This window comes from Oncorhynchus mykiss, chromosome 2, assembly GCF_057628025.1.
Source record: "Oncorhynchus mykiss isolate SJ-2025 chromosome 2, ASM5762802v1, whole genome shotgun sequence".
In the NCBI taxonomy this organism is placed as follows: Eukaryota; Metazoa; Chordata; class Actinopteri; order Salmoniformes; family Salmonidae; genus Oncorhynchus; species Oncorhynchus mykiss.
The window spans coordinates 16,524,418-16,542,235 of NC_143023.1; the positions used below are offsets into that span (position 1 = coordinate 16,524,418).

General features: G+C 44.1%; 1 protein-coding gene across 1 annotated transcript; it reads left to right on the plus strand.

Annotated features, from left to right (window-relative positions):
• The first annotated feature begins 49 nt into the window (after positions 1 to 49).
• LOC110520798 (protein ENTREP3) lies at positions 50 to 17,161 on the plus strand. The gene is made up of 14 exons (XM_090190516.1): positions 50 to 383; positions 3,294 to 3,350; positions 3,597 to 3,704; positions 3,892 to 4,008; positions 8,598 to 8,705; positions 8,850 to 9,010; positions 12,794 to 12,893; positions 13,206 to 13,278; positions 13,655 to 13,964; positions 14,060 to 14,400; positions 15,685 to 15,753; positions 15,846 to 16,027; positions 16,167 to 16,313; positions 16,408 to 17,161. The coding sequence occupies exons 1-14, from the start codon at positions 153 to 155 to the stop codon at positions 16,657 to 16,659; spliced, it is 2,256 nt and encodes a 751-aa protein (XP_090046642.1). The 5' UTR covers positions 50 to 152; the 3' UTR covers positions 16,660 to 17,161.
• The last annotated feature ends 657 nt before the right edge of the window (positions 17,162 to 17,818 follow it).

A 17,818-nucleotide genomic window follows, 5' to 3' on the forward strand; every position in this document is an offset into this window, starting at 1 on the left:
AAAGCAACCAACTCTCCATCTCTCCTACACACACACACACACACACACACACACACACACACACACACACACACACACACACACCGCATATAGGCCTACACACACGCACACATACACAGGCTCACCACTCTCCACACATACACACACCAGCCATGCCATCCCCGTCAGACTCCAGCAGTGTAGTGTCAGCCTCTGGGTCTAGGGGCTGGTCAGATAGCTGCCGGGGCATGTCTGGCCGTCAGGGTGGGGCCAAACTGCTGCTGTACCTGGGGCTGTGCCACCTGGGCCTGGGGGCCATGGTCCTGGCCTTCTCCTTCACCAGCATGGCCTTCACATCCTCAGCCCGCGTCCGACAGTCCTGCCCCTTCTGGGCCGGCTTCTTTGTGAGTATCCTGTGGGAGCATCTCTAAATGGGCTGAATCACTACCTTTCCTTCGTCTGCACTGACAAGGAGGGACTATTGTGGAGACCTAAATATCATGTTTAGCAGGATAATCATAAGTCCATTATGCAATGGAGGAACATGATCGTAATGCAAAAAAATAGATTTATATTTTACAGATGTGGGACCTTCATTTGATCACTATTTCACAAGCAAGGAATAAGGCCTTTAAGAAATGTAAGAACTCTCAAGAGCAGCATGATTTTGTCCTATATAAACGTCACAGAAGTGAAGCACAGAGCAGGATGGGTGAGGCTCAGAGGAGTTACTTTGCTGAGAAAATCATTGAAAACAAAAATGACCCTAAAAAGCTTTGGAAATCATTTAAGGAACTAGGCTGTAGTAGCACTACCAAAAACAAACTAAATAGTATTGGACTGAACATCAAAGGGGAGATGGTATATGAAAAAGCAGAGGTTGCCAATGAATTAAACTCTTTGTTTACTTCTGTTGCCAGCAAGCTGGTTAGCAAGCTGCCCACCAGTTCTGGTTAGTATGGAAGCAACCAAGTCAAGAAGTATTATGTAGAGTTAGGGGTTCAGCCAAACCAGACATTTTGCAGGTAGAAACAGACAAAATAGTCAGTATGCTGGCAGAGCTTAAATGCTCCAAAGTCACAGGCCTGGATAATATTCCTGCAAGGTTTCTAATAGATTCTGCTGAGCAAATTGGCCCTTGTATTACGCATATTGTTAATCTCTCTCTTGAACAAGGCACCTTTCCCAGGGACATGAAACAAGCTAAAGCTATACCTCTGTATAAGAAGGGGATAAAGTCTGACCCTGGGAATTATAGGCCTGTATCTATCCTCAGTGTAACATCAAAGATCCTGGAGAGAATTGTACATGAGCAAATGTATGAATGTGTTAACAAACAGGGTCTAATGTATGATTTTCAGTCGGGATTTAGAAAAACATACTCCACTGATTCATGTCTACTTTACTTGACTGACTTCATCAGAAAATATTGATGAGGGAAATCTGTGTGGAATGGTACTGCTTGACCTAAGGCCTTTGATACAGTCTCCAAACTGGAGGCACTGGGGTTAAGCAGTATCCCTCTAGGCTGAGTAAAGTCTGATTTATCAGGAAGGGAGCAAGTAATAGAGGTTAATGGTTCACTGTCTCAGGCAAAACCAATGAGTTGTGGCGTTCCGCAGGGGAGTGTGCTTGGGCCTCTGCTGTTTTTATTGTATATTAATGATATGAAAGATGCTTGTTCTTGCTGTCTTTTTCTTTATGCGGATGACTCTACACTTCTGGTGTCTCACAAAAGTAAAACTATGTTGGAGAGCATACTTAGTACAGAGATTATTAACATTCGCAAATGGCTTGGATATAATAAGCTATCTCTGCACTTAGGGAAAACTGAAGCAATTATTTTTGGATCAAGACCTAAATTGTGTAGGTTGTCTGAAATCAGAGTGGAGTTAGGGGGTGAGGTGCTGACTACTAAAACCTCTGTTAGCTACTTGGGATGTATCCTTGATGGAAGCTTGGGAGGTGTGAGCATGGCCAATAAGGTGCTAGGGAAGGTTAATGTCAGGACTAAGTTTTTGGCTAGAAAGTGGAGGCTTATCTAAGCTTATGAAGGGGAAGCTCCAGATAGCCCAGAATAAGTTGATCAGGGTAGTATTGAAGGTGAGTCCACGTACTCACATAGGCAGGAGCTGCTTTCAGGAACTAAACCTTTGAGGCTAGGGTGTCCCAAATTAGACTAGGTTTGGTTTACAGGAGTATTTATGGTCCTGCGCCCAGATATTTAAGTGATTACTTTCCTCATGTTAGGGATGCACACAATCACAGACCAGATCAGGTGTTGCTGATGTGTGCTTATACAGGTTCAGGAGTAATGCTGGGAAAGGTACTTTCTTGTATACTGGAACCTCAGATAGGCAGATAGGCAGTTGCCTCTGCCTATAAAAACAACGTCCTCTCTGGACAGCTGTAAAAATATGTTTGATGTCCTCTGTGCCCATATGAATAACTATGATGTAACTGGAATTTTTTTAACCTTTATTTAACCAGGCAAGTCAGTTAAGAACAAATTCTTATTTTCAATGATGGCCTAGTGGGTTTACAGAGATTATTCAGGGGCAGAGTGACAGATGTGTACCTTGTCAGCTCAGGGGTTTGAACTTACAACCTTCTGGTTACTAGTCCAACGCTCTAACCACTAGGCTACCCTGTCGCCCCAGGGGCAGATGAGATAGTTCTTCTCTGTTTTTGTTTTATTATTTCACTGCCATTCTGTGTTCCATCTTGTCTAGCCATCTTGTCTCAAGAGGACCACAATGGAAATAAGTCCCAGACTTTATTGTGTGTTATTCTCTATGATTTTATTCATGTGCATGTATGGCTTTTAAGTTTTATGTGTGCTTGTTTTTTTTAAATGGTTGAATTAATAAACTAAACTTCATGCTAAGCATGAAATGCAAACCTGTAGTGTATTTGAGTTTTTTCCACTTTTAAATTTCTGACTTGATTTGCCCTAACTGAAAATGTATCAACCCCTACAAAAATATACGCAAATTATAATTCACATAATAATTCACATTTCCTTTTGCGGCAGGATTATTGTCCAAACTGCACCAAACTGTCTCAAATGAAGATCCTACATCTGAACGTGAAACTCACCCCTGAAAAGACAGAAGGCTGTTTTATAGGTGAAAGTAATATGGAGAATGTCTCTGTCAGAGGGAGATGGAGTGCAGATGGAGGAAAGGATTCATGGAGGAAACCTCTTCCGAATATTGAAATGATTCCATATTTCCTGGCTGTGGTTGATTGTGTTCTAGATGTGATAATTGATGAATGTATTTTCCTTTCTGTAATTTGTGTGTTGTTCTTAGGTTGTGGCATCAGGGTTAGTTGGACTTATCTCATGGAGAAGACCACTCACTCTTGTGGTGAGTAGTACACAAGTGTCTATTTATATGTCAATGGTGTGTGTATGTGTGTGTTTGTGCGTGTGTGTGTGCGTGTGTATGTTTGTGCGTGTGTATGTAACTGACCAACCTGCTACCTGATTGGAACACAGGTCATCTGCACACCGAGCCCACCGAGCTACAGCCTATAGGCAGCTAGAACAAGTATTTAGGTCACAGGCAAGGTTACTCATCCCATGTGTGTCCTCCCCATGTCTCCCTCTCCAGGTGTCCCTCTTCATGCTGCTGTCTGCTGTGTGTGTCATCCTTAGTCTGGCTGGATCCATGCTCTCCTGTCAGAACGCACAGATGGTCAAGTCACTCCTCACCTGCCAGGTATGTAGGGAAAGGGGAAATGGGTTGCACCACTAAATTCATTCAACCAAAATGTGTCTTCCGCATTTAACCCAACCCATCTGAATCAGAGAGGTGTACACAGCCCTGTGGAGAGTAGGTGTGTGTGTGTGTGTGTGTGGGTGAGGGGGTGATGTGTGTGTGTTAATTCTCTGTGTGTGTTTTGCAGGTGGAGAATGGGTTGTGTGTGTGTTGCGCCCCAACACACTCCTGCTCTATAAACGAGGAGGAGACCCTGGTACTCTACCTAAACGCAGACTGCCACTCTGTCAGACATCAGCTCAAGGTGTGTGTTTAATGACAGCTCAGTGTGTGTGTGTTTAATGACAGCTCAGTGTGTTTGTTTTATGACAGCTTAGTGTGTGTGTGTTTAATGACAGCTCAGGGTGTGTGTGTTTAATGACAGCTCAGTGTGTGTGTTTAATGACAGCTCAATGTGTGTGTTTAATGACAGCTCAGTGTGTGTGTGTTTAATGCCAGCTCAATGTGTGTGTTTTATGACAGCTCAATGTGTGTGTGTGTTTAATGACAGCTCAGTGTGTGTGTGTTTAATGACAGCTCAGTGTGTGTGTGTTTTATGACAGCTCAGTGTGTGTTTGTGTTTAATGACAGCTCAATGTGTCTGCTTAATGACAGCTCAGTGTGTGTGTGTGTGTTTTATGACAGCTCAGTGTGTGTGTGTGTTTAATGACAGCTCAATGTGTGTGTTTAATGTCAACTCAGTGTGTGTGTGTTTATTGACAGCTCAATGTGTGTGTTTTATGACAGCTCAGTGTGTGTGTGTGTTTAATGACAGCTCAATGTGTGTGTTTAATGTCAGCTCAGTGTGTGTGTGTTTAATGACAGCTCAGTGTGTGTGTTTGTTTTATGACAGCTCAGTGTGTGTGTGTGTTTTATGACAGCTCAGTGTGTGTTTGTTTTATGACAGCTCAGTGTGTGTGTGTGTTTTATGACAGCTCAGTGTGTGTTTGTTTTATGACAGCTCAGTGTGTGTGTTTGTTTTATGACAGCTCAGTGTGTGTTTGTTTAATGACAGCTCAGTGTGTGTGTGTTTTATGACAGCTCAGTGTGTGTGTTTAATGACAGCTCAATGTGTGTGTGTGTTTTATGACAGCTCAGTGTGTGTTTGTTTTATGACAGCTCAGTGTGTGTTTGTTTTATGACAGCTCAGTGTGTATGTGTGTTTTAGTACAGGTCAATGTGTGTGTTTTATGACAGCTCAGTGTGTGTGTGTGTTTAATGACCACTCAGTGTGTGTGTGTATTTAATGACAGCTCAATGTGTGTGTTTTATGACAGCTCAGTGTGTGTGTGTGTGTTTAATGACAGCTCAATGTGTGTGTTTTATGACAGCTCAGTGTGTGTGTGTGTTTTATGACAGCTCAATGTGTGTGTTTTATGACAGCTCAGTGTGTGTGTGTTTTATGACAGCTCAGTGTGTGTGTTTTATGACAGCTCAGTGTGTGTAAGTTTAATGACAGCTCAGTGTGTGTTTGTTTTATGACAGCTCAGTGTGTCTGTTTTATGACAGCTCATTGTGTGTGTTTAATGACAGCTCAGTGTGTGTTTGTTTTATGACAGCTCAGTGTGTGTTTGTTTTATGACAGCTCAGTGTGTCTGTTTAATGACAGCTCATTGTGTGTTTGTTTTATGACAGCTCGGTGTGTGTTTGTTTTATGACAGCTCAATGTGTGTGTGTGTGTTTAATGACAGCTCAGTGTGTGTTTGTTTTATGACAGCTCGGTGTGTGTTTGTTTTATGACAGCTCAATGTGTGTGTGTGTGTTTAATGACAGCTCAGTGTGTGTGTTTGTTTTATGACAGCTCAGTGTGTGTGTGTGTTTTATGACAGCTCAGTGTGTGTTTGTTTTATGACAGCTCGGTGTGTGTTTTTGTTTTATGACAGCTCAGTGTGTGTGTGTGTTTAATGACAGCTCAGTGTGTGTGTGTGTTTAATGACAGCTCAGTGTGTGTGTGTGTTTTATGACAGCTCAGTGTGTGTTTGTGTTTACTGACAGCTCAGTGTGTGTGTTTAATGACAGCTCAGTGTGTTTGTTTTATGACAGCTCAGTGTGTGTGTGTGTTTTATGACAGCTCAGTGTGTGTGTGTGTGTTTAATGACAGCTCAGTGTGTGTGTTTAATGACAGCTCAGTGTGTGTGTTTTATGACAGCTCAGTGTGTGTGTTTAATGAAAGCTCAGTGTGTGAGTTTAATGACAGCTCAGTTTGTGTGTTTAATGACAGCTCAGTGTGTGTGTTTTATGACAGCTCAGTGTGTGTGTTTAATGACAGCTCAGTGTGTGTGTTTAATAACAGCTCAGTGTGTGTGTGTTTTATGACAGCTCAGTGTGTGTGTGTGTTTTATGACAGCTCAGTGTGTGTGTGTGTTTTATGACAGCTCAGTGTGTGTGTTTAATGACAGCTCAGTGTGTGTGTTTAATGACAGCTCAGTGTGTGTGTTTTATGACAGCTCAGTGTGTGTGTGTGTTTTATGACAGCTCAGTGTGTGTGTTTAATGACAGCTCAGTGTGTGTGTGTGTTTTATGACAGCTCAGTGTGTGTGTGTGTTTAATGACAGCTCAATGTGTGTGTTTTATGACAGCTCAGTGTGTGTGTGTGTTTAATGGCAGCTCAATGTGTGTGTTTAATGACAGCTCAGTGTGTGTGTTTAATGACAGCTCAGTGTGTGTGTTTTATGACAGCTCAATGTGTGTGTGTGTTTAACGACAGCTCAGTGTGTGTGTTTAATGACAGCTCAGTGTGTGTGTGTGTTTTATGACAGCTCAGTGTGTGTGTGTGTTTAATGACAGCTCAATGTGTGTGTTTTATGACAGCTCAGTGTGTGTGTGTGTTTTATGACAGCTCAATGTGTGTGTTTTATGATAGCTCAGTGTGTGTGTTTAATGACAGCTCAGTGTGTGTGTTTTATGACAGCTCAGTGTGTGTGTTTAATGACAGCTCAGTGTGTGTGTTTTATGACAGCTCAGTGTGTGTGTTTAATGACAGCTCAGTGTGTGTGTTTAATGACAGCTCAGTGTGTGTGTTTAATGACAGCTCAGTGTGTGTGTGTTTAATGACAGCTCAGTGTGTGTGTTTTATGACAGCTCAGTGTGTGTGTTTAATGACAGCTCAGTGTGTGTGTTTTATGACAGCTCAGTGTGTGTGTTTTATGACAGCTCAGTGTGTGTGTTTAATGACAGCTCAGTGTGTGTGTTTAATGACAGCTCAGTGTGTGTGTTTAATGACAGCTCAGTGTGTGTGTGTTTAATGACAGCTCAGTGTGTGTGTTTAATGACAGCTCAGTGTGTGTGTTTAATGACAGCTCAGTGTGTGTGTTTAATGACAGCTCAGTGTGTGTGTTTAATGACAGCTCAGTGTGTGTGTTTATTGACAGCTCAGTGTGTGTGTTTAATGACAGCTCAGTGTGTGTGTGTTTAATGACAGCTCAGTGTGTGTGTTTAATGACAGCTCAGTGTGTGTGTTTAATGACAGCTCAGTGTGTGTGTTTAATGACAGCTCAGTGTGTGTGTTTAATGACAGCTCAGTGTGTGTGTTTTATGACAGCTCAGTGTGTGTGTTTAATGACAGCTCAGTGTGTGTGTTTAATGACAGCTCAGTGTGTGTGTTTAATGACCGCTCAGTATGTGTGTTTAATGACAGCTCAGTGTGTGTGTTTAATGGCAGCTCAGTGTGTGTTTAATGACAGCTCAGTGTGTGTGTTTAATGGCAGCTCAGTGTGTGTGTTTAATGGCAGCTCAATGTGTGTGTGTGTTTAATGACAGCTCAGTGTGTGTGTGTTTAATGACAGCTCAGTGTGTGTGTTTAATGACAGCTCAGTGTGTGTGTGTTTAATGACAGCTCAGTGTGTGTGTTTAATGACAGCTCAGTGTGTGTGTTTAATAACAGCTCAGTGTGTGTGTTTAATGACAGCTCAGTGTGTGTGTGTGTTTAATGACAGCTCAGTGTGTGTGTTTAATGACAGCTCAGTGTGTGTGTTTAATGACAGCTCAGTGTGTGTGTTTAATGACAGCTCAGTGTGTGTGTTTAATGACAGCTCAGTGTGTGTGTTTAATGACAGCTCAGTGTGTGTGTTTAATGACAGCTCAGTGTGTGTGTTTAATGACAGCTCAGTGTGTGTGTGTTTAATGACAGCTCAGTGTGTGTGTTTAATGACAGCTCAGTGTGTGTGTTTAATGACAGCTCAGTGTGTGTGTTTAATGACAGCTCAGTGTGTGTGTTTAATGACAGCTCAGTGTGTGTGTGTTTAATGACAGCTCAGTGTGTGTGTTTAATGACAGCTCAGTGTGTGTGTTTAATGACAGCTCAGTGTGTGTGTTTAATGACAGCTCAGTGTGTGTGTTTAATGACAGCTCAGTGTGTGTGTTTTATGACAGCTCAGTGTGTGTGTGTTTAATGACAGCTCAGTGTGTGTGTTTAATGACAGCTCAGTGTGTGTGTTTAATGACAGCTCAGTGTGTGTGTTTAATGACAGCTCAGTGTGTGTGGCGTCTATATTCTCTGAGTATGTGGGCTACATTTTCTGATGTCGACATAATTTATGCAGATGATGTAAGCAGAGCATAATATAATTGCCAAGGCACATGATGCACGCTGCAGTATGTATAAATGATTACAAACAGTAACCAAACTGCTCCTAACTGCCCTGGCTGTGTGTTACATGCTGATCTCCCCTCCTCTGTTCCAGGACCTGTGTGTTACGTGCTGATCTCCCCTCCTCTGTTCCAGGACCTGTGTGTTACGTGCTGATCTCCCCTCCTCTGTTCCAGGACCTGTGTGTTACGTGCTGATCTCCCCTCCTCTGTTCCAGGACCTGTTGTTCAGTGCTTGTGGTCTGAGTGTCCTCTTTTCTGTTCCAGGATCTGTTGTTCAGTGCTTGTGGTCTGAGTATTCTCTCTACCATCATCTGTACTCTCTCTACTGTCACCTGTAGTATACACATCTTCTCCCTGGACCTAGTGCACCTGGTGAGTCCACACACACACACACACACACACACACACACACACACACACACACACACACACACACACACACACACACAGACAATATTTTCTTTATCCATCCCTTAGGATTTCTCCCCTCCTCTATCTCTGTTTGTTTCTCTCTAGCTCGCCCCGCACCGCTCTCGCTCCGTCAACCCAGAATGCACCACTCCTCAGGACGCCTTCCTGACCAACATCATGGACTTTGAGGAGTTTGTCCCGCCCATCCCTCCGCCCCCCTACTACCCCCCTGAATACACCTGCAGCTCTGAGACAGACGCACAGAGGTAATAACACACACGCAGGTAGCCTGCAGGTTAGAGCGTTGGGGTTGCTGGTTCGAATACCGGACCTGACAGGGTGATAAATATGTTGCTGTGCCCTTGAGCATTGCACTTAACCCTAATTGCTCCAGGACCGCTGGACAATGGTGACCCTAGCTGTGACCCCACCCCACTCCCTGCGGGTGTCTCAGGTTGGGATATGCAAGAAACACATTTGTTACAGTTTTTCTTCAATTGCTAAAAAGCATTGGTCAATACTGAAGCCATTTTTTCAAAACTCTTCACACAGTCTGCATTACCAACATGCATCTTGGCCAGACACTTAATCTCACCTCCAGAACTCAGTCAAACCACCAAAACACTTCATGCATGTCTCAAAATAAGCTCGTTCGACCAGAACACTGGCAACAATTCTCAGTCAGAAAGCATACAGTACATTGTCACTCATAACACACAGACCTAAATAACACTAACAGGGAGCATTACATAAATTAGGAACTTTTCTTTGAAGTTTGAATGAATTTTCACGTAAATCAGTATTTCATTATAGAATAAGAATAACACCTTTTCACTTTATTGACTGTACTAAAGTATATGGAACAAGAATGAATCAGAAATGCAGCAATTTGCTTCAATAACCTTCATTTTTTCTATATCTTTGCATATAATAATTTACTGTTGAAATACAAATTCCAGAAATTCAAGGGCTGCAATAATAATTACAAAAAAACATAATCAACATGTCTAGTATAACACTCATACTGTACAGTACTGTGAGGGTTCTAGTTCTCATCAACATGTCTAGTATAACACTCATACTGTACAGTACTGTGAGGGTTCTAGTTCTCATCAACATGTCTAGTATAACACTCATACTGTACAGTACTGTGAGGGTTCTAGTTCTCATCACCATGTCTAGTATAACACTCATACTGTACAGTACTGTGGGGGTTCTAGTTCTAATCAACATGTCTAGTATAATCACTCATACTGTACAGTACTGTGAGGGTTCTAGTTCTAATCAACATGTCTAGTATAACACTCATACTGTACAGTACTGTGAGGGTTCTAGTTCTAATCAACATGTATAGTATAACACTCATACTGTACAGTACTGTGAGGGTTCTAGTTCTCATCAACATGTCTAGTATAACACTCATACTGTACAGTACTGTGAGGGTTCTAGTTCTCATCAACATGTATAGTATAACACTCATACTGTACAGTACTGTGAGGGTTCTAGTTCTAATCAACATGTCTAGTATAATCACTCATACTGTACAGTACTGTGAGGGTTCTAGTTCTAATCAACATGTCTAGTATAATCACTCATACTGTACAGTACTGTGAGGGTTCTAGTTCTCATCAACATGTCTAGTATAACACTCATACTGTACAGTACTGTGAGGGTTCTAGTTCTAATCAACATGTCTAGTATAATCACTCATACTGTACAGTACTGTGAGGGTTCTAGTTCTAATCAACATGTCTAGTATAACACTCATACTGTACAGTACTGTGAGGGTTCTAGTTCTCATCAACATGTCTAGTATAACACTCATACTGTACAGTACTGTGAGGGTTCTAGTTCTAATCAACATGTCTAGTATAATCACTCATACTGTACAGTACTGTGAGGGTTCTAGTTCTAATCAACATGTCTAGTATAACACTCATACTGTACAGTACTGTGAGGGTTCTAGTTCTAATCAACATGTATAGTATAATCACTCATACTGTACAGTACTGTGAGGGTTCTAGTTCTCATCAACATGTCTAGTATAACACTCATACTGTACAGTACTGTGAGGGTTCTAGTTCTCATCAAAATGTCTAGTATAACACTCATAATGTACAGTACTGTGAGGGTTCTAGTTTTCATCAACATGTATAGTATAACACTCATACTGTACAGTACTGTGAGGGTTCTAGTTCTAATCAACATGTCTAGTATAACACTCATACTGTACAGTACTGTGAGGGTTCTAGTTCTAATCAACATGTATAGTATAATCACTCATACTGTACAGTACTGTGAGGGTTCTAGTACTCATCAACATGTCTAGTATAACACTCATACTGTACAGTACTGTGAGGGTTCTAGTTCTAATCAACATGTATAGTATAATCACGCATACTGTAGAGTACTGTGAGGGTTCTAGTTTTCATCAACATGTCAAGTATAACACGCATACTGTAGAGTACTGTGAGGGTTCTAGTTCTTATCAACATGTCTAGTATAATACTCATACTGTACAGTACTGGAGAGAGGGAGAACTAGAACTCTCAAGGTACCTTACAGTATCAACATGAAAGCAATGAAAAATTATTCACAGTTTGGTCCAAATACATTTCTGTGTCACTGACTGTGTGAAGAGTTTTACAATGTGACTTCAGTTTTGACCAATGCATGTTAGCAATTGGGGAAAAAAATGTAAACACTTGTGTGCAACAGGACAAATATATCTACACTGTTCAAAAAAATGAAGGGAACACTAAAATAACACATCCTAGATCTGAATGAATGAAATATTCTTATTAAATACTTTTTTCTTTACATAGTTGAATGTGCTGACAACAAAATCACACAAAAATGATCAATGGAAATCAAATCTATCAACCCATGGAGGTCTGGATTTGGAGTCACACTCAAAATTAAAGTGGAAAACCACACTACAGGCTGATCCAACCCTCCTTAAAACAAGTCAAAATGAGGCTCAGTAGTGTGTGTGGCCTGAGGATCTCATCTCGGTACCTAATGGCAGTCAGGCTACCTCTGGCGAGCACATGGAGGGCTGTGCGGCCCCCCAAAGAAATGCCACCCCACACCATGACTGACCCACTGCCAAACCGGTCATGCTGGAGGATGTTGCAGGCAGCAGAACGTTCTCCACGGCGTCTCCAGACTCTGTCACGTCTGTCACATGTGCTCAGTGTGAACCTGCTTTCATCTGTGAAGAGCACAGGGCGCCAGTGGCGAATTTGGTGTTCTCTGGCAAATGCCAAACGTCCTGCACGGTGTTGGGCTGTAAGCACAACCCCAACCTGTGGACGTTGGGCCCTCATACCACCCTCATGGAGTCTGTTTCTGACCGTTTGAGCAGACACATGCACATTTGTGGCCTGCTGGAGGTCATTTTGCAGGGCTCTGGCAGTGCTCCTCCTGCTCCTCCTTGCACAAAGGCGGAGGTAGCGGTCCTGCTGCTGGGTTGTTGCCCTCCTATGGCCTCCTCCACGTCTCCTGATGTACTGGCCTGTCTCCTGGTAGCGCCTCCATGCTCTGGACACTACGCTGACAGACACAGCAAACCTTCTTGCCACAGCTCGCATTGATGTTCCATCCTGGATGAGCTGCACTGCCTGAGCCACTTGTGTGGGTTGTAGACTCCGTCTCATGCTACCACTAGAGTGAAAGCACCGCCAGCATTCAAAAGTGACCAAAACATCGGCCTGGAAGCATAGGAACTGAGAAGTGGTCTGTGGTCACCACCTGCAGAACCACTCCTTTATTGGGGGTGTCTTGCTAATTGCCAATAATTCTCACCTGTTGTCCATTCCATTTGCACAACAGCATGTGAAATTTATTGTCAATCAGGGTTGCTTCCTAAGTGGACAGTTTGATTTCACAGAAGTGTGATTGACTTGGAGTTACATTGTTTAAGTGTTGTTTAAGTGTTCCCTTTATTTTTTTGAGCAGTGTATTATTATTAAACACACACTCTAGCATTTGTAAATAGCCAATAAAATCAGTCTTCATTGTTTGTCTGTGTGTCTATATGTCCTCAGTATCACCTATAACGGGTCGATGGAGAGTCCAGTTCCTCTGTACCCCACTGACTGTCCCCCTCCTTACGAATTAGTGATGGGGCAGAGAGCAGCTAGCCAGGTCAGTGGAGGAATCTGGACATGTTTGCTGGATTGTGTGTGTGTGTGTGTGTGTGTGTGTGTGTGTGTGTGTGTGTGTGTGTGTGTGTGTGTGTGTGTGTGTGTGTGTGTGTGTGTGTGTGTGTGTGTGTGTGTGTGTGTGTGTGTGTGTGTGTGTGTGTGTGTGAAAGAAAGAAAGAAATAAAGAGAGAGAGATTGAGAGAGAGAACGTGCTAAGCAGGAATACAGGACAATTGTCTCTGTGTGTGTTTGTTTGTGTGTGCATGCGGGTGTGTGTGTCTATTAAACACATGTGCTGTGTGGTTGTCTTTAGGCCACGGTGTTTGACAGCCATGGGAATGAGCTGTCTGGAGAGAGGGCCACATCCACTGCCTTCAGCGGAGAGGGTCAGAGTCACACATGCTACATTCTGTTCACTTCAGCTCTGTTATTCATGTTTTTACCAGTCTGGTATTGAAAGGAGAGTTTCCATGACCCACTGGAATTGTGATACAGTGAATTATAAGTGAAATAATATGTCTGTAAACAATTGTTGGAAAAATGACTTGTGTCATGCACAAAGTAGATGTCCTAACTGAGTTGCCAAAACTATAGTTTGTTAACCAGAAATTTGTGGAGAGGTTGAAAAACTAGTTTTAATGACTCCAACCTAAGTGTATGTAAACTTCCGACTTCAACTGTAAACAGGCAACACTGCCAATTCATAAATTTAGCCTAATATAAACAAGTAAATGAACCGTCTCCCTCCCTCCCTCCCTCCAGTCTCCATGGACAGTGGTTCTCTGTTGATGTCGGAGATCATTGACATCCCAGACGACTCCTCACCTTCAGAGGACTCCGGCCTTGTGGGGGTGGGGGTGAGGGCTAGGGGGGAGAGAGGGAGCACCGGGGGAGTGGAGGGGGGAGACGGGGGAGAAGGAGGGGAGTATGTGAGCTTCCGTGGCCCCCCTCCCCAACCCCCGGAGAGTCCCCTGGTAGAGAGTCCCCTGATGGGCCCCAGGGCCAGGCGATGCTACAGAGGAGAGAGGTCCAACTCCTGCTCCTCATCTAGCACTGCTACAGCTACATACAGGTAAATACAAGGACAATCACACACACAGTTCACAGCCACTTTCTTACAGCTCCTTCTCAAAAGAGAACAACACTCCCCCTCCCCTATCTTTGCAGGTCTCCAGTGTTGAGGCGACAGGCTATGTTGGCCAGTAGTTGTTCCCAGTTGGAGCTGCTAGGGGGCGCCACCTCTCACCAGCGCTCCTCTATCCTAGAGAAACGAGTCGGGCCTTGCACCCCTTTACGACGCGGTTCTGCCTCTGCCTCTGCAGCTCCTCCCACTTCCTCATCCTCAGCTGTCAATCAGCAGGGTGGTCACGGCAACGGCATACCCCTTCCCCTACAGCCGTTGTACTTGCGTCGTCAGGGTGGAAGGAGCGAGAGGGGGGATAGTGACGGGCTTCTGCCCCTAGTGAGGTCACACAGCGAGCCTGGCCTCAGCTCTTCTGCTGATACAGGTGGGTACACACTAGAGGTCGACCGATTAATCGGAATGGCCAAGTTTTCATAACAATCAGATTTTTTTTTTTTTACACCTTTATTTCATCTTTATTTAACTAGGCAAGTCAGTTAAGAACACATTCTTATATTCAATGACGGTCTAGGAACAGTGGGTTAACTTCCTTGTTCAGGGGCAGAACGACAGATTTTTACCTTGTCAGCTCAGGGATTCAGTCTTGCAACCTTAGGGTTAACTATTCCAACACTCTAACCACCTGCCTCACGAGGAGCCCACCTGTTCCGCGAATGCAGTACGAAGCCAAGGTAAGTTGCTAACTAGCATTAAACTTAATCAATCATAATCACTAGTTATATCTATCTACACATGGTTGATGATATTACTAGTTCATCTAGCGTGTCCTGCGTTGCATATAATCGATGCAGTGCGCATTCGCGAAAAAGGACTGTCGTTGCTCCAACGTGTACCTAACCATAAACACAAATGCCTTTCTTAAAATCAATACACAGAAGTATATATATTGCACTTTTACTTTCTTCTCCAACACTTTGTTTTTGCATTATTTAAACCAAATTGAACATGTTTCATTATTAATTTGAGGCTAAATTGATTTTATTGATGTATTATATTAAGTTAAAATAAGTGTTCATTCAGTATTGTTGTAATTGTCATTATTACAACAACAACAAAAAGTACAAATCGGCCGATTAATTGGTATCGGCTTTTTTTTGTCCTCCAATAATCGGTATCAGTATCAGTGTTGAAAAATCATAATCGGTCGACCTCTAGTACACACACACAACACACATGTACAGACATCCAGTGTTAGTGATTTACAACTCACACTATGAACACATTATGAACACGCTATCTCTCCCTCCCTCTCTCCTCTCTCCCTTCCTTTCTCCTCTCTCCCCTTCCTCCCTCTCTCTTTCCTCTGACCCCTCCCTCTCTCCTCTTCCTCACTCTCTCCTCTTTTCCCTCCCTCTCTCCCTCCCTCTCTCTCCCTCCCTCCATTTCTCCTCTCTCCCCTCCCTCTTTCATCTGACCCCTCCCTCTCTCCCTCCCTCTCTCCTCCCTCCCCTCCCTCTCTCCTCTCGCCCTTCCTGTCTCTCCCTCCTCAAATCTCCCTCCCTCTCTCATCTCTCCCACCCTCTCGCCCTTCTCCCAGCTCCTTCTCTTCTCTCCCCTCCCTCTCTGCATTCTCCCTCCCTCTCTGCTCTCTCCCTCCCTCTCTGCTCTCTCCCTCCCTCTCTGCTCTCTCCCTCCCTCTCTGCTCTAGTTGACTTCAGTGGTGGCTCAGTGGGCAGTAAAGGAGTGAGGGAGGGCTCTCAGACCTCTACAGACACAGGTGAGAATCTAAAGGTTAGCGGTTAGAGAAGGCAGTGTTGACCACCTTTGGGTTAGACACTACAGATTATAGTTTCTGTCTGTCTTCCCCAGGTCCGGCCTCCGAGGCATGCCTGCTACCCCGCTCCTCTCTGGTGCCCCCCTCAGCCCTCCTCCCCAGGAAGGGCAGTGTGAAGGCAGCCACCATGGGGCGCACCTTGCCCCTCTCCAAAGGCCCTGCCAACTCTCCCTTGCACCTGCCCAAAGAATGCAACCGCTCTCTTGGGGACCTCAAGGTGTGTAATGTCTGAAAAAGACTAATAACAGCAGCCATAAACTCTGCAAAGATACTTATATCTAGAAATGGACATATTGTATGTAGAAAGATTATGCCAGGTCCTCATTTCTCATCCTCTCTCCTTTTCTTCCTGTCAGGTGACGAGGGGGTTGGTGGCTCGCTTCCTGCAGCGCTCCAAACGGAACCTGGCGTCCGCTGCAGAGAATTCTGGGAACACGGGACAGGGTCAGAAAAGGAGAGGCGGGGTGGAGGGCAACGGGACAGGCCATCTCCCTTTAGAGCAGGTAACACACACTGACACTTATAGACACATACAGTAAATACACACACACTCACATACAGACACACACACTCACACTAGTGTCTGTCTGTCTCAAGGTGTTACGTAACTCCTGGGGGGCCAGCCAGGGATCCCACCCGCCACACCCTCATCACCGTGGTCACCACCACTCCTATAGCGACAGCCGCCACAACCGCCGTCATTGCAACCAACCCCCTGTGACGGAGGGGATCCACTTGCGCAGCTGCGGCGACTTAAGCTCCTCCTCCTCTGCGTCGCTATGGCGATTACTGACGGCCAACCCCCCTCACGGGTCATCAGGGGCACTGTACACAGAGTCAGCCCTGTAAGAGGGAGAGGAAGGATGAAGGAACAGGCTACTGACATATCCTGATGGGCGGTGGAGGGAGTCAGCATTATGAGGAGGGAACGACTGGACCTTTGCTACAGCCTTGTTCCAATACTTTCAACATGCATCCTACCTCTTTCCCTTCCTCCTTCCCCTTGGAGCCCTCCTCTGCACCTGCGCCTGGCCTTCCTTTCCTGAACTTTGACCTCTCAACTAACCTCCTACCTTCAACCTCCACCTAGCCATGCTGAACACAACTCTCTGGGATCTCTCTTTAACTTCAAGACTAGAGAGGATGGAGAGAAGGAGTAGGATAATGAAGTTTCCCCTAGACTCTGAGCTATGGTCAGTTTAGTGTTTCTCCTCCTAATGGTTAAGGTTAGGATCAGTGGAGCATAAGCTGATCCTAGATCTGTGTCTAAGGTAAACACTTTTCTGGAGCTGTGAACATCACTCTTATACGAACCGCATACACTCATTAAACTGCTCACTCTTTTTCAAAACTCAAATGTACGTTCATTTGTCCAGCTCTTCATCCGGAGCGAAATTCACTAAGTGTTCACGGAACTCACCTTTTTGTCTTCCACTCGTGAAATGGTTAACCTTCCTTTTTTCCTGATGACACTGTAAAATGTACAGAACATTTTTTTTTGCCCACTGACAGTGAAAGTTTAATGGCCTGCTAGTGTCGCCGTATGTTTACAAACTTACATCTTTATTAGTCTTTTTTTTGTGGTTCATTTTCTTGAGGTAAAATCAAAATGTAATCCTCAACACCCCTCATCTAGTCCATCTCCAATCTGCCTTCAGAAGAAAGGTGCCTCAAACTCAAAACTCACACACCATCTACCCCAAACTCAAAACTCACACACCATCTACCCCAAACTCAAAACTCACACACCATATACCCCAAACTCAAAACTCACACACCATCTACCCCAAACTCAAAACTCACACACCATCTACCCCAAACTCAAAACTAACACACCATCTACCCCAAACTCAAAACTCACACACCATCTACCCCAAACTCAAAACTCACACACCATCTACCCCAAACTCAAAACTCACACACCATCTACCCCAAACTCAAAACTCACACACCATATACCCCAAACTCAAAACTAACACACCATCTACCCCAAACTCAAAACGCACAC

Bases quoted from the DNA above. Each gene is read 5' to 3' on its own strand.
- LOC110520798 (XM_090190516.1), top strand. From the start codon at position 153: ATGCCATCCCCGTCAGACTCCAGCAGTGTAGTGTCAGCCTCTGGGTCT. The intron at 3,705-3,891 runs GTATGTAGGGAA...TGTGTTTTGCAG, and splicing joins AGTCACTCCTCACCTGCCAG to GTGGAGAATGGGTTGTGTGT. The intron at 14,401-15,684 runs GTGGGTACACAC...TCTCTGCTCTAG, and splicing joins CAGCTCTTCTGCTGATACAG to TTGACTTCAGTGGTGGCTCA.